The sequence below is a fragment of the Salmo salar genome, chromosome 01, assembly GCF_965601325.2.
Source record: "Salmo salar chromosome 01, fSalSal1, whole genome shotgun sequence".
In the NCBI taxonomy this organism is placed as follows: domain Eukaryota; kingdom Metazoa; phylum Chordata; class Actinopteri; order Salmoniformes; family Salmonidae; genus Salmo; species Salmo salar.
In genome coordinates this window covers 52,685,614-52,708,231 of record NC_138291.1, presented here as the reverse complement: position 1 = coordinate 52,708,231, position 22,618 = coordinate 52,685,614, and the positions used below count along the sequence as shown (strand labels likewise).

Sequence of the window (22,618 nt, the reverse complement as noted above, 5' to 3'; positions counted from 1 at the left end):
CCACCCCTACTTTGTCACAACACAACTGATTGGCTCAAAAGCATTAAGAAAGAAAGAAATTCCGCAAATTAACTTTTAACAAGGCACACCTGTTAATTGAAATGCATTCCAGGTGACCACCTCATGGGGCTCTCGAGTGGTGCAGTGGTCTAAGGCAACTGCATCTGAGTGCTAGATGTGTCGCTACAGACACCCTGGTTCAAATCCAGGTTGTATTACAACTGGCTGTGCTTGGGAGTCCCATAGGGCGGTGCGCAATTGGCCCATCATCATCTGGGTTTGGCCAGTGTGGGCTGTCATTGTAAATAAGAATTTGTTCTTAACTGACTTGCCTAGTTAAATAAAAGTTACATTTAATAAAAAACATTTTTAAAAAGCTGATTGAGAAAATGCCAAAGCTGTCATCAAGGCAATGAAGAATCTCAAATATAAAATATATTTTTTATTTGTTTAACATTCCATGTGTTATTTCATAGTTTTGATTCTACAATGTTGAAAATGGTTAAAATAAATAATTCGTTGAATGATAGATATAGAGATATATATATAGGACATCAAATACTGTACAAATCAGCAGGAAATGAGCTCAAAGTAGTTTTAATTTAGAAAATATGTTCCCAGGTACTCCCATACATAGAGGTTTATGTGATCATATCCCACTGTAAGGTATGAAACGGTTCTGTTTTTGTCAACAGTCTGTTTGGGATTCTTGCGGTCAATTTGCTGTGCAGGCTACTATTTTTAACTATGTCCCCGCTGCCTCATTCGGGCGCTGCATCATTTGTGAGTGTTCACTGTTGGCTTGTTTTATTCTAGTGCTGACTGAACTTTCTTTTTCACTCCCAGTTCCTCTGTAGGCGACATGCGCATGTGCATCAGTCAGCTTCCTGGCTCTCCGGTTTGCGCCATTTTCTTTCTCTTAGCTAGCTAGCTTAGATACCGTGGAAATAAATTGATTTAGGCCCTCTTCTTATTTAATTCAGTACACCCAGTTAGTTAGTCGACATTTATGCCAATCGATTTCTGAACATGGAAGACGAAAGCCACCCCAAAACCCTGTAAGTAGTCAACACAACAATCACGACGTTGCCAAGTTAGCTTGCTAATGTTAGTTAGCTATCGACCTCAACAGCTTCCTCATTTCAACCTCTCACTCATCAGCATACTGTTTCTCTCCAAGTGAAACAAAGGTTACAAAACTATCAAGTAGGCTGACCAAACTATATACATAAACCTATGCAATAATATATTGCATGACACATCAGCGAGTTAGAACTACTTAGCTAGCAAGCTATTGGTATCTTCTTAGCTAGCTATCTTCATGTTTAAATGTCCCAATCATGGCTGGTCTAAGCTGAGGTCTGCACGCTCAACTTCGTTCTTATATCGAGAACGGAGTTGAACGTTCCTCAGCTTGGCTGGCTTTGGATAACGTTAGCTGTCAGCGAGGTGCTTTTAAAAATTTCGAAATAAAAGTCCTGCACGTACGCCATATGTGGACAATAAGTGAATAATTTGTGGTGGACTTTTATTTTGTTATGAGGTAAACAGAGGAAGTGGGCCTCCAACAGACTCACGTTTCAATCTGTTTTAATAATACGATCCTTTAAATATTTCTCAAATTCCCCCGTTATAATGATCAACCGTCCTGCCCATCAGTGCAGTAAATTAATTAAATTGTATTTAACTTCTGGCTTCCCATGGACTGTTTTTGTCCAACCTAATACAATTGAAAGCAAAGCTAATGTATGTAAATCTCCCCGCGACCAACTAATTGTTTTCAGCAACGTAGGTGTATTTACTGTTGACTAACCCCATTCCATACAAACTTGCTCAAACGAGGCAGCAATGAAAACAAATGGGACTGTGTTGGCTTCAAAATCTGGGGTGCGAACTATGTTTCTATTCATGCGTTGATTGACATGGTAATTGCCCGATTGTATTGGAGAAAAGTTGAAAAAATTGAATCCTCTGACGCTGTACGTTAAATTGTGACTTCTCATGACATAACATACAGCACGCATAATGCAACTCATTCTGTGTCATAGTCTCTCTCCACCTGGTGTGTAGCTCTTCTCTCGCAGATTAAAAACAAGAAAGGGACAGGGTTTTTTTTTTTTTTCTTTTCTTTTTTAAAGTTTGCACAAATCTTTATTTAACTTGTTGTAAATAACAGTAACATGCAGAACATAAACATAACATAACAGCCAGAGGGAATCCAAAGAAATTAGAGAAAAAAAAAAAAAAACTATTATATCAAATCAAATACAGACATATATCGAATACATTTTTTTGACATATTGTTTTGTATACGTTTTAAAGATTCTAAGTACTGTTCCAAATCAGATAAAAAAATTAAGAAAAGGGGCTTTTTCTTCATAAATTTTGATTTGTGGATGAAAGATTTTCCTAATAAAATAAAGAGATTTATGACATACTCACGTTCAATTGTGGAATCAGTGTAGTAAAATAATATGTCAAACTTAGTAATATCAATGGTTGTATGCAATTTGCGGCTAAGATATAGTTTTACATCAGTCCAAAACACTTCACTATATAAACAATTACAGAATAAGTGTTCAATAGATTCAGTTTCTAGTTCACAAAAACTGCATTCACTGGTAACGTCAAATGTATATTTAGAGATCAAGCTATTACACGGATAGCATCTATGGATTATCTTAAAGGAGATCTCCTTTACTTTATTGGTCACCATAAATCTGTGTGGAGTGAGCCAAGCACGGCGCCAGTTTACATCAAACGATGAAGCCCAACAAAATATCGCAGAGGGAATAGACTTCCTGTAGAAAATATCCCTTATTAAACGATTGTTGAATTTCGTATCTAGTAGACCAATGCCATTCAACTGAATATCGCTTACAATCGGAGATATTCCAAAATATGTATTATTCTGAAGTAAAGTTTTTATCCCACTAGGTATAGCTTTAATAACAGTGTCATATTCCTTGCTTGAAACCTCAAAGTTGTATCTTTCCATAAATTCTCTCCGTGTAAATAGATTCCCACTGTTATTAACCAATTGGCTGACAAGAACAATGTTTTTCGAGAACCATTTATGGTTAAATAACATCTTATTTCTATGTAATATTGACCCATTGTTCCAAATAAAACATTTATGAGGTGAAAAGTTGTGTTTATACAACAAAGCCCAGCACATTAAAGCCTGCTTGTGAAAAACCGCCAGTTTCTCAGGAATTTTACCCACAATATATGGACATAGAAAGGGACAGGGTAAGGGGGATACCTAGTCAATTGTACAACTGAATGTATTCATTTTTGCGTCATCACTGTAAGCCAACATGACTCTCAAAAGCTGCGACAGACGCTGTTTACTTCTGAAGATAACTTTAGCGCCGCCCTAAAATCCCGATTCATATTCGACACAAATCTTCAAATAGGTATGTAATGCCATTTTATATAAACTCTTTATAGTGTTTTATTTACAACTTAGAGGTGATAAGTTGGACAGATAAGCCATGTGGGAAACTGCTTTTTTCACCCTATCTCCCCCTTTCCCTTTCACACAGTAGGTTTCGCTTCCCCACCCGTCATTTAAAAAAAGACCAGACGGAGCTCATGGCCTTCTTCAACCATGCAGAGACGTGCAGCATGAAGGTCTCGTCATTGATTTTGCTGGAAAGGGGAGAAATTGTGCTTTACAATGGTGTTCATATTACAGTTGAGCTGGAAGTATTATGTTTTTTTGGGCACTAAAATAAGGACAATTGTATGTTACAGCACGATGTACAAAGGTGCGTCAGCTAACTATACATACATTGGTGTTAAGTCATGCCTTCCTCTTGTCTCCATACTGAAGTGGTGAGGTGAAAGTGTGTTATTTGAAATTAATTATCTAATGTTAGCTAGTATCAACTCAAGTAGATATGTTAGCTAGCTACAGCTGTAACTATGCTACTTTGGTTGGTCTAGTTAGCTATAATAAATAATTAGGCTATAATTAATTGCAAACAGAGTGCCTTGGTCCTTCTTGTTTAACCAATTTAGGTCTTACTTGTTAACAGCTGGTGCGCAATCTCTAATATTATGCAAGTCTCAAGGTTCTGCTTGCATAAGTTAGAATACCTCATGATAAACTGTAGACCATACTATTTACCAAGAGAGTTTTCCTCTATATTTTTCTATGTGGTGGTAAATAGACAGCTAAGACCTCACTCAATGAGCTGTATAGAGTACCAGAGTATGAGTCATAATACCCATAAAACCTAGTGGTCAAACAGAGAAATGGTTCCAATCATTTTTCCACCATTCATTTTTCCCATAGGGGATTTTAGAAATACTTAAAATAAGGGCTGCGTTTCAAGTAGGCTTACCCTGGTGTGACGTTTTGATAACCATGTAAATCTATCTATCTAGGACAAGGTGATATCAATATATTCGCTTGTAGTTACCCCCCCTCTGTCAAAAAAAAAGGAAACGCTAATGTGGCTATCATAAAGAACTACAAATGCCATGATGATCTGAACGAGACTGCCAAATCGAGGCAATGGTAAGAATCTCTGGATTAACTATGTAATGTTAGATAAATGTGGTAATGAATAAATTGGCTACATTAATTTAAATTCTGTGAACTGTCTTATGCACGTTTTCAACTGACTCAATACCTGTTAGCAAAGGTGTCAGCTAGAGATGACGTGCAGGTTTTGAATGATGTCTACTTTGATGCTTATTAGAATTTTCGAATCTGAGAGTAAATAGAGCCGAATATATTGATAAAACTCACCTTGTCCGAGAGAGATTTACATGGTTATCAACATGTCACTTCAGGGTAAGCCTACTTGAAACGCAGCCCTTATTTTAAGTGTTTCTAAAATCCCCTATGGGAAAAATGTATGGTGGGGAAACGATTGGAACCATTTCCCTGTTTGACAACTAGGTTTTAAGGGTATTATGACACCTCCACTGTGGGACTCTATATGGCCATAACCATAAGAAAATGTTCACCCAGAGGCGGCGCTCCCAGGGGTCCGTGCTTAGTCCCCTCCTGTACTCCTTGTTCACCCACGACTGTGTGACCGCCACTACTCCAACACCAGACGACTCAACGGTGGTAGGTCTGATCACTGACAACAATGAGAGAGCCTACAGGGATGAGGTCAGAAACCTGGCAATGTGGTTCCAACAACCTCTCCCTCAACATCAGCAAGACAAAGGAACTGATCGTGCACTACAGAGGGCAGAGCACTTCCACATCGACAGGGCTGTAGTGGAGCAGTTAGAGTTACTCGGTGTCCACATCACTAAGGAATAATCATGGTCCACACACACAAACACAGTTGTGAAGAGGGCACGACAACGCTGTGTCCCTCCTCAGGAGGCTGAAAAGATTTGGCATGGGCCCTCAGATCCTCAAAGTTCTACAGCTGCACCATTAAGAGCATCTTGACTGGCTGCATCACCGCTTGGTATGGCAACTGCTTTCCATCTGACCGCAAAGTGCTACAGAGGGTAGTGCGTACGGCCCAGTACATCACTGAGGCCAAGCTCCCTGCCATCCAGGACCTCTATACCAGGCGGTGTCAGAGGAAGGCCCTAAAAATGTTCAGAGTCCAGCCACCCAAGTCATAGACTGTTCTCTCTGCTACCGCACGGCAAGTGGTACCGATGCACCAAGTCGGGACCTAACAGGACCCTTAACTGCTTCTACCCCCAAGCCATAAGACTGCTAAATAGTTTGTCCGGGTAGCTATTGGTTAACTATTTAACTACCTGCATTAACCCATCACATACACTGCTGTTACTGTTTATTACCTATTCAGTTGCCTAGTCACTTTATCACTACCTATATGTACAAATCTACCTCAACTACTTCGTACCTCTGCACATCGACTCGGTAGTGGTACCCCGTGTATATAGCCAAGTTATCGTTACTCATTGTGTATTTATTCCTCGTGTTATTATTTTTCTATTATTTCTCATTTTTGTGTCTCTACATTGTTGAGAAGGGACCATAAGCATTTCACTGTTAATCTACACCTATTGTTTACATAGCATGTGACTAATAACATTTGAAATAACTCTTTCAATCTACATTTTGTCAGATCTAGAGGCTATACAGACCTATAGGCTAAACTTTAAAATGCCTATATGGAACTTTTGCCTTTGGGGGTGCTCTATTGGTAAAAGGGGTCTCCTAGGCCTAGAGCCGAAAGTCCCCTAAATGGACATAATGTTTTTCCAGATATGTCCTCATTGTACAGGCAGGGCTACACCTTCCCACAACCATTAACAAAGGCAGATTTGTGTGCCTAAAACTAAAGATTCATGAGAGATTATTCCATAAATAACATTCAAAGCAACATTTTAAGCAACTGAACTTCCATAGTGTAGCCTATCCTTAAATCATCAGCTTCCAACCTTCTAAGATCACTAATTTACCCCATCTTTTTCCTAGGTATGTTGGTAACCTGTCCAGAGATGTAACAGAAATTTTGATTCTTCAGCTGTTCACCCAAATTGGACCTTGCAAAAGTTGTAAAATGATAACTGAGGTAAGATGTATTCTGCTCTATTAACTTTGATGATTTATGGAGACAATTAGTTTAATGGATTATGTACTAGGTCTAGGAATTCAAGTCAGTATACACGGTACCTACTATGGTTAACCTTTGACTGTAACATTAGCTAGGTTTCCATCCAATTGGTGACAGATTTTCATGCAAATACGCAAAAATCTGCATAAAGAAAATATATGCATTTTCCCACCAGTGGTGTGTTTCCACCAAATGGAGTTGTTGCGGAGAAAAATCAGTGCGTGATGACGTGTCCTTTTTCACTTATTAAGTTTTCATGTACTGAATAAAATCTAAAGTTCAATGTGTTTCCATTGCATTTTCAACTACCGATAGTTTTGTGACGACAACTTTCTGCGTTAAATAGCAAATGTGCCAGCTCTGGTCTTGGCACATGCACTCTAGCCAACAGCTCGCAGATATAGTGCGGGTAGGCTAGTCTACATGAGATTATTATGGATAACTTGCTGACCAGAGCGCTCGCGTGTGTGCGTCCACATGTTGATTTTTGTCCACCCACACCAGAAGCGTTCAGGACACGCAGGTTGAAATATCAAAACAAACTCTGAACCAACTATATTGATTTGGGGACAGGTCGAAAAGCATTAAACATTTAGCTAGCTAGCTTGCTGTTGCTAGCTAATTTGTCCTGGGATATAAACATTGGGTTGTTTATTTTCCCTGAAATGCACAAGGTCCTCTACTCCGACAATTAATCCACAGATAAAAGGGTCAAAGTTTGTTTCTAGTAATCTCTCCTCCTTCAGGCTTCTTCTTTGGACTTTGGCAACCAACTTTAAGGTGCATTACCACTGCGGGATGACTCATTTATATAGTGTTAAAAGACACACACAGGTGTCTGTAATCATGGCCGGGTGTACGCTATGTTTTTTGTATGCTATTTTAATAATATGAGAATTAACCAATGATATCAGGCTACACCCGGCCATGATTACAGACACCTGTGTGTGTCTTTTGACACTATATAAATTAGTCATCCCGCAGTGTTTGTCATTATACCCTGATGAAGACCGCTTGTCTGTCGAAGCATTGTACATAAATATTTTTGCATCTGAGCTCCTAGTGTGCGGCTCTCCTTTTATTGTTTTAAGAAAACACACCATAACATTTACGCAATTGCCTTGACACATCAAGTAGAGAAAATGTCAATTGTAATTAGGATAGGCCTACTCTTTCATAAACTATTTAGCCTAGATCTTTGCAGAACCTAAAATGTATCTTTAAATAATTTCATCGTCACCCAAAAGGGATCGGATTCAGCACCTCCCCTAACTTGGGAGTAAACCTTTCTAATATCCTCCTTGCACTTACCGTAGTTACAGGGGGAGAAGGGTAAACTTGGTCTACCATGGGGTGCTGATGTAATGGCCTCTAGTGGACATGTCCTCGAGTTTCTCGACATCTCCAGCGTAGCTGGGTGAGATGGTATAGGCTACCATCCATATGAACTAGATGACGGTCTTTGGTTTGATCTCTTTTTTTGTTGTCCTGAATGTCTTGTTTAGTCAGATATATCAGGGGATATTTACTAGTCTAAATGAGGTGTTTTCTGTTTCGGCTACTTTTCTCTTCCCTTTTTGTAAATGTATGATTAGGCCTTTTTCAAATGCCTCCAAATTGGTAACTGAGTCCTCTACTATTATAGTGGGATATATCTAGATTGCTTGTTATTTTTTTAAATAGATAAAACAGCCTTTAGGTTATCCTATGGCATACCTGTCCCAAAGAGGAAAGTCAGGGTTATTGAATCCCAGCCTTTTAAACAATGTTACATATTGCAACACAATGTTGATGATACATGGTAATCCCCCCAATAGAGTAACATGGTTACTCAGTTCTTGCAGTTGTATTCCAAATAATGTTATATGTTTGGCAATAATATACTCTCCCAACTTTTTTTTTCTCAGCAACCCGATAGCAGGAGGATGAACTCTTCTGTCGGATTTTCTGTTTTGCAGCAATCAAGCAATGACCCGTATTGCTTTGTGGAGTTCTTTGAACATAGAGATGCTGCTGCTGCCCTAGCAGCCATGAACGGGAGGAAGATATTGGGAAAGGTAATTTTTTCCATTCAAATGTAGTACTCTGTGTGGAGGCAGTTTTCTTTCTAAGAAGTGCTGGTTATAACTAGGGTTGAATGGCAGGAACCCAGTTACTGAGATTTACCGCACAGCACCACTCCCTTTTCCCCGGGATAAATAACTGCAAGAAACCGGTAGATTATTTATATGAACAGGATGGGTGAAATGGAACTGTTAAATTACATGCCATGTCTAAATCGAGATTGCATGTAGACGTATCAGCTCATCATGGTAACTTTTGTTCTTGTGACAGGTAGGCCTACGTTTGCTGCAGCATAGCCTATGCTACAGTAATATAAAGACAGAATGCACGTCTAATTTACCCATCTCTGGCTTTGGTGGGTTACCTTGTTGTTTTCATAGTGAAGATATAAACATTTTATTTCAGCTGCAGAGTTTTTAAACAGCCTGTCACTCGAATGTCGTTGCTATAAATTAGTGCACTTGCAAGCACTCTTCTCGCAGTCTTTCTCTCTCTATCAACTCCATTCTAATTCCATCCAAATAGATAATCCTGCTCTAGATTGATATATAGCCCTATATTTAGATGTCCTAGCCTACCTCTCAGGTAATACATTCAATGCAGTATCAGCCTTATATTTAGCTAATTAATGATAGGTTGTGCATAATAAGCTTTTAACTTATAACCTCTGTGTGTGCGTATTGTGCAAGAGACCTGTGCTCCGCTGACCTCTCCTTAAAAATGCTCCTTAGCTCTTGTAGTCCCATGCAGGAAAAGCTAGACTAGAATAGCTTGCTGGATATACTTCTTTTGAGCATTTTTTTATACCAGTAGACTATTTGAAGAGGGATGCAAGCTCTTTTTTGCTGAATGTTAAATACAGCAGCCAATAGAACTCATGGGTAGTTTGAAGGAAGAGCGAACGCGCAATGGCAGTAGGCTATAGCAGTTATTTATTCATACCCATGACCATTCTTGAAGAGAAGTGAAAGCCTTCTGCATCTAATTCTAGACCTATGTTATTCATGGATGCCATTAGAATGATGAAGGTGAGGACAAAACTTATTTCATTTTACTTTTGAAAGCGAGGAAGGAATGAAGCAACAATAGAGTTTGAGGAGGTAGGCTAATAACATTAGGGGAAATATTATGAAAGGTATATAGAGTGCATTCGGAAATTATTCAGACCCCTTGACTTTTTCCACATTTTGTTACGTTCCAGCCTTATTCTAAAATGGATTAAATAAAACTATTTCCTCAGCAATCTACACACCATATACCCCATGATGACGAAGCGAAAGCAGATTTTTAGACATTTTTGCTAAAGTATAAAATAAAAGCTGAAATACCTTATTTACATAAGTATTCAGACTCTTTGCTATTAGACTCGAAGTCGAGCTCTGGTGCATCCTGTTTCCATTGATCATCCTTGATGTTTCTACTACTTGATTGGAGTCTACCTGTGGTAAATTCAATTTATTGGACAAGATTTGGAAATGCAAACACCTGTCTATATAAGGTCCCACAGTTGACAGTGCATGTCAGAGCAAAAACCAAGCCATGAGGTTGAAGGAATTGTCCGTAGAGCTCCGAGACAGGTTTATGTCGAGGCACAGATCTGGGGAAGGGTACCAAAACATTTCTGCAGCATTGAAGGTCACCAAGGACACAGTGGCCCCCATCATTCTTAAATGGAAGACGTTTGTAACCACCAAGACTCTTCCTAGAGCTGGCAACACGGGCAAACTGAGCAATCGGGGGAGAAGGGCTTTGGTCAAGGAGGTGACCAAGAACCCGATGGTCACTCTGACAGAGATCCAGAGTTCCTCTGTGGAGATGGGAGAACCTTCCCAAAGGACAACCATCTCTGCAGCAATCCACCAATCAGGCCATTATAGTAGAGTGAAGCCAGACGAAGCCACTCCTCAGTAAAAGGCACATGACAGCCTGCTTGGAGTTTGCCAAAAGGCACCTAAAGACTCTCAGACCATGAGAAACAAGTTTCTCTGGTCTGATGAAACCAAGATTGAACTCTTTGGCCTGAATGCCAAGCGTCACGTTTGGAGGAAACCTGGCACCATCCCTACAGGGAAGCATGGTGGTGGCTGCATCATGCTGTGGGGATGTTTTTCAGCGGCAGGGACTGGGAGACTAGTCAGGATCAAGGCAAATATAAATGGAGAAAAGTGTAGAGAGATCCTTGATTTAAAAACTACTCCAGAGTGCTCAGGCCCTCAGACTGGGGCGAAGGTTCACCTTCTAACAGGACAACGACACTAAGCATACAGCGAAGACGACGCAGGAGTAGCTTTGGGACAAGTCTCTGAATGTCCTTGAGTGGCCCAGCCAGAGCTAGGACTTGAACTCGATCGAACATCTCTGGAGAGACTTGAAAATAGCTGTGCAGCAACGCTCCCCATCCAACCTGACAGGGCTTGAGAGGATCTGCAGATAAGAATGGGAGAAACTCTCCAAATACAGGTGTGCAAAGCTTGTAGCGTCATACTCATGATGACTCGAGACCGTAATTTCCGCCAAAGGTGCTTTAACAAAGTACTGAGTAAAGTCTGAATACTTATGTTAATGTGATATCAGCTTTTATATATATATATATATATATATATATATATATATATATATATATATATATATATATATATATATATATATATATATATATATATATATATATATATATATATTTGCAAACATTTCTAAAAACCTGTTTTTGCTTTGACATTATGGGGTAATGTGTGTAGATTGAGGCAAAACATTTTTTTAAAAATAAATGTTATAATAAGGCTGTAACATAACAAAATGTGGAAAAAGTCAAGGGGTCTGAATACTTTCCGAATGCACTGTATATGTGTCAGCCTACTAACTATACAAATAGTCCCTATTATATAATTAAAAATATATAAAATACGGAAGCCTATACCTATGCTGCACCAGAATCATACATGGTTTGAACGAGGTGCGACAATTTCAGTCCATATAATACAATAAGGTACAGTAATACAGTTCACACTCAAAGATTAGCCTTCTGGAGCTAGTTTAATTTATTTACACGAGAGCATATAGCTAACGACGTCTATGGGCTTTTATGTCGTGCGTAATGTGTAGTAGCCTATATCATGTATAGTTGAAGTCGGAAGTTTACATACACTTAGGTTGGAGTCATTAAAACTAGTTTTTCAACCACTCCACAAATTTCTTGTTAACAAACTATAGTTTTAGAAAGTTGGTTAGGACATCTACTTTGCGCATGACACAAGTAATTTTTCCAACAATTGTTTACAGACAGATTATTTCACTTATAATTCACTGTATCACAATTCCAGTGGGTCAGAAGTTTACATACACTAAGTTGACTGTGCCTTTAAACAGCTTGGACATTTCCAGAAAATTATGTTCATGGCTTTAGAAGCGTCTAATAGGCTAATTGACATCATTTGATTCAATTGGAGGTGTACCTGTGGATGTATTTCAAGGCCTACCTTCAAACTCAGTGCCTCTTTGCTTGACATCATGGGAAAATCAAAAGAAATCAGCCAAGATCTCAGACAAAAAATTGTAGACCTCCACAAGTCTGGTTCATCCTTGGGAGCAATTTCCAAACGCCTGAAGGTACCACGTTCATCTGTACAAACAATAGTATGCAAGTATAAATACCATGGGACCTCGCAGCCGTCACACCGCTCAGGAAGGAGACGCGTTCTGTCGCCTAGAGATGAACGTACTTTGGTGCGAAAAGTGCGAATCAATCCCAGAACAACAGCAAAGGACCTTGTGAAGATGCTGGAGGAGACAGGTACAAAGGTATCTATATCCACAGTAAAACAAGTCTTATTTCGACATAACCTGAAAGGCCGCTCAGCAAGGAAGAAGCCACTGCTCCAAAACCGCTATAAAAAAGCCAGACTACGGTTTGCAACTGCACGCGGGGACAAAGATCGTACTTTTTGGAGAAATGTCCTCTGGTCTGTTGAAACAAAAACAGAACTGATTTGGTCACAATGACCATTGTTATGTTTGGAGGATAAAGGGGGAGTCTTGCAAGCCGAAGAACACCATCCCAACCATGAAGCACGGGGGTGGCAGCATCATGTTGTGGGGGTGCTTTGCTGCAGGAGGGACTGGTGCGCTTCATAAAATAGATAGAATCATTAGGCAGGAAAATTATGTGGATATATTGAAGAAACATCTCAAGACATCAGTCAGGAAATTAACGCTTGGTTGCAAATGGGTATTCCAAATGGACAATGACCCCAAGCATACTTCCAAAGTTGTGACAAAATGGCTTAAGGACAACAAAGTCCGGGCCATCACTAAGCCCGGAACACAATCCTATAGAAAATAGTGGGCAGAACTGAAAAAGTGTGTGCGAGCAAGGAGGCCTACAAACCTGACTAAGGTACACCAGCTCTGTCAGGAGGAATGGCCCAAAATTCACCCAACTTATTGTGGGAAGCTTGTGGAAGGGTACTCAAAACATTTCACCCAAGTTAAACAATTTATAGGCAATGCTACCAAATACTAATTGAGTGTATGTAAACTTCTGACTTACTGGCAATGTGATGAAAAAAATGTATACTGAAATAAATCATTCTCTCTACAATTATTCTGACGTTTTCACATTCTTAAAATAAAGTGGTGATCCTAACTGACCTAAGACAGGGAATTTTTACTGGGATTAAATGTCAGGAATTGTGAAAAACTGAGTTTAAATGTATTTGGCTAAGATGGATGGAAACTTCCGACTTCAACTGTATATATTGGAAAACTGCACAATCATTTGGCCATTTTTGGGCTTGGGCTCATTAAATATTGTTAATGTAGGGATCATAAAATGTATTTAATATATGGCTCATCAGGCTCAGGTAGCATCAGGTTAGAATGTTCTTGCTGATCAAAGCTCCAGACATATGTATATGCCTTATAATGCTTTTGAATGACACTTCCGGTTTTGGTGGGAAACACCGGGTCACCTGGGAGAAAAGGGATTTATTCTCAGGATGGAACATCTGTAAAATACCGGAATAATATTCAACCCTTGTTGTAAACCTTTCACAGTTGCTTTAAGGGACATGGAATGAATGTCTTTGCTCTACTTACGTTTCATTGTTCTGTGAACTGTTTTTTCTTCAGGAGGTCAAAGTAAATTGGGCAACCACTCCAAGTAGCCAGAAGAAAGACACATCTAGTAAGTGTTTACATTTGAACTTTTTCATCTTTTACTACAAAGGCAGTAAAAAATAATAAAGACAATTCTAAAGGCACTCGCAGATCTGAGCTATCTTTGTTTATTTTTTCTCAGTAAAAAAATCTATGATGATTTATTGTCACACACCGGATAAGTGCAATGAAATTTAGTGGTACAGTCACATACGTGTTTAGTGGGTGTAGCGAAATGCTTGTGCTTCTAGCTCCGACAGTGCAGTAATATCTAACAAGTAATATCTAACAAATACATAACATATACCCAATACACACATCTAAGTAAAGGAATGGAATTAAGAATATATAAATATATGGACAAGCAACGCTTTAAATGCCTTGTTCAAGGATGCATCAACAGATTTTTTACATTGTCGGCTCGGGTATTCGAACCAGGGACCTTTCAGTTACTGGCCCACTGCTCTAACTGCTAGGCTACCTGCAACCCACTTTAGAGAATAATAGTTATTCTGTCTTGATCATTTCAGATCACTTCCATGTGTTTGTGGGAGACCTGAGCCCTGAGATCACCACTGAGGATATCAAAGCTGCATTTGCACCTTTTGGGAAAATCTCGTAAGTTGCTTTGTGTTTTAAGCTTGTCGGATTTAGTATGTTGTTTCCAGACTTGTCATCCCCTGGAAATAGTTTTTCTCTGTTATTTTGTCGAATCATTCGAGTAACTTCAGAGTTCTTCTCATAATAAATGTGTTTTGTAAGAGGTCCATGAATAGATGTGTAACCACATACAGTATATACAGTGCATTCGGAAAGTATTCAGACCCCATGACTTTTTCTACATTTTGTTACGTTACAGCCTTATTCTAAAATCTATTAAATTGTTTTTCCCCCTCATCAATCTACACACAATACCCCACAATGACAAAGCAAAAACAGTTATTTAACATTTTTTGCAAATTTATTAAATAAAATAACTGAAATATATCACATTTACTTAAGCATTCCTTTACCTAGTACTCTGTTGAAGCACTTTTGGCAGCGATTACAGCCTCGAGTCTTCTTGGGTATGACGCTGCAAGCTTGGCACAACTGTATTTGGGGAGTTTCTCCCATTCTTCTCTGCAGATCCTCTCAATCTCTGTCAGGTTGGATGGGGAGAGTTGCTGCACAGCTATTTTCAGGTCTCTAGAGATGTTCGATCGAGTCCGGGCTCAGGCTGGGCCACTCAAGGAAATTCAGAGACTTTGTCCCTAAGCCATTCCTGCGTTGTCTTGGCTGTGTGCTTAGCGTCGTTGTCCTGTTGGAAGGTGAACCTTCACCCCAGCGCTTCCCGAGCGCTCTGGAGCAGGTTTTCATCAAGGATTTCTCTGTACTTTGCTCCGTTCATCTTTCCCTCAATCCTGACTAGTCTCCCAGTCCCTGCTGCTGAAAAACATGATGCTGCCACCACCATGCTTCACCGTAGGGATCGTGCCAGGTTTCCTCCAGACATGACACTTGGCATTCAGGGCAAAAAGTTCATTCTCGGTTTCATGAGACCAGAGAATCTTGTTTCTCATGGTCTGAGAGTCCTTTAGGTGCCTTTTGGCAAACTCCAAGTGGGCTATCATGTGCCTTTTACCGAGGAGTGGCGGCCAGCTCTAGGAAGAGTCTTGGTGGTTCTAACTTCTTCCATTTAAGAATGATGTAGGCCACAGGGTTCTTGGGAACTTTCAATGTTGCAGAAATTCTTTGGTACCCTTCCCCAGATCTGTGCCATGACACAATCCTGTCTCGGAACTATACGGACAATTCCTTCGACCCCTTGGGGTGGTTTTTGCTCTGACATGCACTGTCAGCTGTTGGACCTTATTATAGACAGGTGTGTGCCTTTCCAAATCATGTCCAATCAATAGAATTTACCCCAGGTGGACTCCAAGTTAAAGAAACATCTCAAGGATGATCAATGGAAACAGGATGTACCTGAGCTCAATTTCGAGTCTAATAGCAAAGGGTCTGAATACTTATGTAAATAAGATATTTCTGTGTTTTATTTGTAATACATTTGCAGAAGTTTCTAATCTTGTTTTCGCTTTGTCATTATGGGGTATTGTGTATAGGTTGATGAGGACATTTTTTTTTTCTTTAATCCATTATAGAATAAGGCTGTAACGTAAGAACATATGGAAAAAGTCAAGGGGTCTGAATACTTTCCGAATGTGTTGCATACTGTAGATGTAATTCCTTTGACTATTGGTTGAAATAACATTTCAAAGCACATCACACCCAGTCTCGATACATACATCTCTATCCCTGTTTTGATCATTTGTGAAAAGCAGGATGACAGAACAAGTGACAAAGTTGTAATTGTAATTCAATTGTAATTCATAGATATTGACTTTCAGTCTGTATCTAAAACCACACTAATTTCACAGCCAACATTGAATGTCAGCTTTCTATTTTCCCCTCATGCTTTTTTGATAAATGTAGGAAATGGTAAGTAGTTTGGGATGTCAAATATAAGATTGCAGGTCAAGCTTTGTATGTGTAACCCTGAAAAGCATTCAGCCTTTCAGTAGTTGTGAGTCTCAGTTAAGTAATAGCGTTCTGGTTATTTTACAGAAATGCTCATAGGATTGGACAGGAGCTTGAAGTCTAACAGCAAGGAACTGTGCACACTGGAAACTCAGATGTAGACATTTTTCTCATATCTATTTATTCTATACCTTTCTTTTTGTGTTTTTGTATTAACATGACCTAGTTTAGTATAACAAACTCCAATATTCAATACATATACTTAAGATTTGTGTAAAACTGATTCTGGTTTGTTAATGTTGATAGTTTTATGCTCCTTTCCTAAAAATCTGAAAATGTTTTCAAATTTGCAGCTCCCCAAACTCCATAATGGTGGTAAAGAATTTACCAGGAAAAATAAAGAAATCTGTTAACAGGCCATGTATGCCATTTTAATTCCTTTTTTCTCTTTGATATTTATATATATTTATATTGGTAGGATGAACACCATCAGCAGATATTAGGAATGCATGGTAGTCCATAAGTGTTGTGGATTATAATTGGTGCACTGTTTGACAGGGAACCCTTAACTGAAAATGAATCTGGAGAAAGAAGCAGTTAAACTATCAGTGTATGTTGCATTTCTTTGTACTTGTTTTTGTTTTCATCAGTAATCAGTTGAGGGTTTTTAAGGTAGTTAAAGGTGCTTGAATTCTGTAATGTAATTTCAGAAAATGTCCATAGTATGTCTGCCGCTAATAGTGGAATGATAGTGTTTGACAGTATCACCTGACCCAACGGTGACCTGATATGCTGTGATATTCTCCTATTGATTTGTCCCGCCAGAGCGACATCTGTCGTCAAAATGGGAAAGCTGTTCTGACTTTGTGGCTGTGTTATCTAGTGGTAATAGCTCTGCCATTTCCTGGTTGCAAGAAATTCTCCGCTGTTCACAAAATTACAGTTTAAGTGAGAGCTAGCACTGAATAGTGTAGGGAATCATTGTACCATCTAAATCGCTGTGTTATTTACCTTTTCAATAACAAATTGTGCTTTTTTTTTTTCTTCTGCTGTTTGAAGCTGGTGGACCAAAACCGAAACGGTTTCAGCTTCAAACAGCTGTAAAAACGGTATTTATTGTTATTGAAAATGTATTTCACAGCGATTTAGATTGTAAAATGATTCCCTATTCAGTGCTTGTTTTCTCACATAAACTGAAGTTGAGTGAACAGTGTAGAACTTTAGCAACCAGGAGATGACATAGCGATTTCCACTAGATAACAATGCCACAAAGTCAGAACAGCTTTCCCATTTTGATGACGGATGCTGCTCCGGCGGGAGAAATCAATAGACTGATATCACAGCCAAACACAACACTGGCAGGTACAGTAAGTAATACTGTAAAACACTATCATTACACTGTTAATGCAGATATATTATGGACCTTTTCTGAAATTACAATGCAAAAATTAAAACAAATCCTATGTGTAGCACCTTTTAAGATATTTATTGGGATTTTAGGGGACAATGTAGTCGATTCGAAGTTCAGTGTGTGTGTGTGTGTGGTTCCTTTTAATTTATGCATGTTATACAGTGGTGCAATGGTCTGATGCTATTGTCTTGTGTCCTTCCAGGGATGCTCGTGTTGTGAAGGACATGACTACAGGGAAATCAAAGGGGTATGGATTTGTGTCCTTCTATAACAAACTGGTAAGGCTCCGGTGCAGGAACACAAGATGAAGGTTATTTCTATTTCTGTTTACTATTTTCTATTTTCAGTAGATTTGATCTTTTAGACAATTTTTAAGTTTTATAAATAAGTACACTGTAAATGCACATTTTGTGTTCTCTGTTGGTCGTTTTGTAACTTAAGTACAAGTTGTAGTTTATTTGATAGTTAATTATTCCTGTTGAATATATATTGTTATCCATCCATTTAGGATGCAAAACTGGTTTTAAATGACATAATAGCACACAGTTTATAGAATATGTATAGAACAATGTAGAATCTGGAGAGGAAACGTTGTCTTTTGTTTTAAACAACAGGATGCAGAGAATGCCATTGTTCACATGGGGGGACAGTGGTTAGGGGGACGCCAGATAAGGACCAACTGGGCAACTCGCAAGCCACCCGCCCCAAAGAATGTGCAAGACAGTAAGTATGAGTGAGATAAGACTGTGTTGATTTAATAGAGTTGAAATGGGAGTTATGAGGCTGAATGTTCATATTAATCTCTTTTTGTATGTTTACACCAGATGGCTCGAAGCAGCTGAGGTTTGAAGATGTAGTGAACCAATCCAGTCCCCAGAACTGCACTGTGTACTGTGGAGGAATCCAGTCCGGACTATCAGGCAAGTTAATTTAAACATGAAAAGTTACTCAGACTGTTTAGAATCAATCGTTAGATGTTCCCAACAAATAGAGTTTGGGAAACAAAGACTGGGTTGGCAGACAAAGGTGGATGATTGTTTAATTGAAATCTTTTTCCTTGCAGAGCATCTCATGCGACAGACATTTTCGCCCTTTGGACAAATCATGGAAATAAGAGTTTTCCCAGAGAAAGGTTACTCTTTCATCAGGTACCGTTTTGTTCTGAGCAAAGATTCCCTATTTTGTTTATGTACAACACTATGTATTGCCTCATTCTGCCTGTAGATGACAGTACCGGTACATGACTCAATAATAAATCTTCTACTACTACACCAAAAGCCCCCAACAATAATGTCTACTGTAGAATCCAATCAGATTTATTTGTGAAAGTAGTTAAATGGTTTTATTACATCCTTTTTTGGTTATGCTTTATAATAACTTGGATATTATTATTATTATTATTATTATATATCCTTATAAATTATTTTAAGCATGTTTTAAATGGTATAAATGCTCATGAATGAAATAGTAATTTATGAATAGTATGTACACTCTTTCTATAAATAGTTTGTTTATTCATAACTTATTACAGTGTGTTTTCCTATGATTGGTATTCTTGAAACGGTACTTATTACTTAACACTGTCAACCATAAAAAAACTAAATTCCTCTCATGTTGCACATTTTTATTTTACATTGTGATTGCAGTGCTGAATTATTTTCTTGGCCACTGTTTCTTGCCGACATTTGTGTTCTTCTGACAGGTTCTCCTCCCATGAAAGTGCTGCCCATGCAATTGTTTCTGTAAATGGAACATCCATCGAATGCCACATAGTGAAGTGCTACTGGGGAAAAGAATCCCCCGACATTGCCAAAAGCGTACCACAGGTAGGACACAAGTATCTTTAATTGAGACACTGCTCAATTAAAATATTGACATTTCCTAGTGCACATACTTTTATTTTTTATTTTGTCACCCAGAAAATGATTGTATTATGATCAATTGTATCTTTTAAACAGATGGAGTATGGTCAGGGTCAGTGGGGACAATGGAGCCAAATGTATGGGAGCCCCCAGGCCCAGCAGTATGGACAACAGTACATGGCAAATGGTTGGCAAGTGCCCTCTTATGGAGTGTCTTATGGACAGTCTTGGAATCAGCAAGGATTTGGTGTAGAGTAAGTATAAACTAATTACTCAGATCATGCCCATTGTGAAATGCTCTTGAAAGGAGAATTATTTCCTTAGTATCCAAACCCGTTCAGTTGTTTGTAGCGCTTGTTCATTAGTGTTCTTTTTTTCAGACTATATACTGTAGGCTTCCTGGTGTGATTGCACAAAAGAGGCTCACATTGCTGGTTAGATTCAGAACATTTTTAACAAAGACTGTTTGCTTTCCTCAACAGTATCTATTTAACACTATTACTACTTTTCTGTCGGCAATATTCTCCTTAACCACAGTTTCTTGTTGACATTTGCAAGCATAGGCCTATATCCAGTGTCATAGCAAACCTGGTGAAATGGATTGACTCCAGAGCTACACTAAACTATGAGATCTTGTTCACAGGGACTCCATTCTGGCTGCAGCAGCACAGAACCTTTCAAGGTGACAAATGCAATCAGTGTTTTTATAGCCCAAAGCTTTCACTTACCAGCCTCTGTATCATTCTGTGACCCTTGTTGTGGTTGTCTTCTCTCTTGCAGACAGTCCCAGTCCCCAGCCTGGGTTGGGGGGTTTGGATCACCGGCACCGTCCCAGCCCCAGACCGGTCCTGTGATGCCCAACCAGGGAAACTTCAACATGGCTGGCTACCAGACACAGTGAGCAGGCTCTCACTCATATCAATAACAGGCATGTCACCAAGTCAGAATTAGTGGACTTTCAGTTAGGAGAACATAAAGAAATTAGCATTGTAATCTAATCATCTGGAGAGATTGTGATAAAGCAGAGAAGATCAGGAACAATAGCTTAACTCTCAGATATATGAGGAAGCAAATGTTATTTATAAAGACAATTAGTGAGGGGAGGGGGCTGTTTTTATTGGCTGAAGTTATGTACAAATGAAATGTCAACAGGTGGTTGAAACAAAACTTGGACTGAATTTTCATGCTTTTATATAGGGGATATCTTTAAAAAAATAAAAAAAAAATAAAAAAACGAGTTTTTGTTTACTACTTAATGTAGCCTAAAACGGACTTAAAAGGTCATTTGAATACCCTAGTTTGTCACAGGACATTGCATAGGTACATAATGTACATTTTCTGAACATAAAGCTCTTTAAATTGTTAGTTTCTCCCCATCAACTCTGATTGTGCATTTGCTGATTTTTAAATCACTTTCTGAACTTTTGACAGATGTGAGTAAACACATTTTCAGTCTCCTGTTTTGAAGCACTTTTAGGGTTCACATGTTAGCTGTAAATCTTCAAATGAAATGGATTTGCGTGCCATTATGTATATTTCCGTTTTATTTGCTTCACTCTCTTCATCTCTTGACATTGTACTAGCCGAATTTCTTGAAAATGCGTGTAAATCTGTATGCTATTATTTGATTATACCTGTAAATGTCACTTATAAAGGAAAAGGGTCAGGAAGGGCAAACATTTATATAACCCTCAACCTGATTTAAAATAAGGATTTGCAAGCATGTACTCTTTAGTAACACAGGACCTCCCACAAACCTAATTCTGTATATACTGTAGATGGGTGTGCAATGCAGGGCTGACATATTGAATATATTCAATAACATTTACAAAGAAGCCTTAATTTAAATGTCAGTTACTGCACCATTTATTATTTTACTCACTGAAGCCCTGTTAGAAACCTGAACTCTAAGATTTTAGAACTGATGTTTTTACCATTTAAAGTTGTGTGCCATTTTCAGCTAATAGCAGGCGACGAGGAATTAACATTTCCTGGAAACATTGAGGGTGTATTGCACGTTTTTGAAAATGTATTATCTTGGTTGCTCAAAGTATTGAATGTAAATGGCAGAATTGTTTTAATGATGAATAAAGCTCAGCGATTGACAAAATTCCCTTTTCAATGTAAAAGGGTCTCAATAAAAATGATTATTGGAAGAAAATAAGCTGATTTCTCTCCCCCCCCCTCTTGTTTGTGTTCAGTGCATTTACTGTAGTCTAATATAAGTCTTGAGCTATGTTTGCCTAAACGGGGAGCAAATAATGTGAAGCTAATGCTTTATAACAATTTTCATGAATTACATTACTCAAAATACTACATATTACTTGACACTAAAACTGTACAATTAATACATGAATAATTAAAATGACTTATGATCCTTAAAATAGCCAAATGCTCCTTTTAAACAATACCATTTCTAGTGAAAAGAAAGGGTTGGACGCCTTTTAAAATAAAACCTAATTATTAGTCACTAGTCCTAGGGTTTTGAAGACAAGTCAGTTTCCCAACCTCGTCATACTCTGGTCCTCGAGTACCCCCAAGGCCCCAACAACACATTTGTTGTTGTAGCCCCAGACAAAAATCACATGATTCAACTTGTCAAGAGCTTGATGATTAGTTGACAAGTAGAATCAGTTGTGCTTGTCTGGTGCCTCAACAAAAATGTAATGTTGGGGGTACTTGAGTACCGAAGTTGGGAAACAGACAGTGAATCCCAAACCACCCCCTCTCCCCAACCAACACTCTTGGGAGTGCCTTCTGTTGTCACTGCTGAAATTACAGGAAACCCTAAGAAATTTAGAACGATCTCATAGTTAGTACAAAGATCCTCTTATTACGAGAGATTCAAAAGGTAAAACAGGAAATTGACCAGATTTATAGAGAAGTAGAGAACAAGCTCAGGTTCCTGAAACAACGATATTATGAAGCAGGCTCAAAGGCAACCAAGTTACTAGCATGGAGACTCAGGAAACAACAAGCACAGAATACCATTTTCAAAATAAAAGACCCCAAAACAAAGATCACATGCAAGAAAGATA

At 38.7% G+C, this 22,618-nt stretch overlaps 1 protein-coding gene across 4 annotated transcripts; it reads left to right on the top strand.

Annotated features, from left to right (window-relative positions):
• The first annotated feature begins 851 nt into the window (after positions 1 to 851).
• tiar (Nucleolysin TIAR) lies at positions 852 to 21,744 on the top strand. 4 transcript variants are annotated; one of them, NM_001140407.1, is given in 13 exon segments: positions 887 to 1,058; positions 6,434 to 6,530; positions 8,480 to 8,629; positions 13,764 to 13,818; positions 14,321 to 14,408; positions 17,921 to 17,996; positions 18,333 to 18,441; positions 18,543 to 18,638; positions 18,782 to 18,866; positions 19,421 to 19,544; positions 19,677 to 19,834; positions 20,224 to 20,262; positions 20,361 to 21,744. In NM_001140407.1, coding segments are annotated over 13 exon segments (1,227 nt in total). In that variant the 5' UTR covers positions 887 to 1,029; the 3' UTR covers positions 20,482 to 21,744.
• The last annotated feature ends 874 nt before the right edge of the window (positions 21,745 to 22,618 follow it).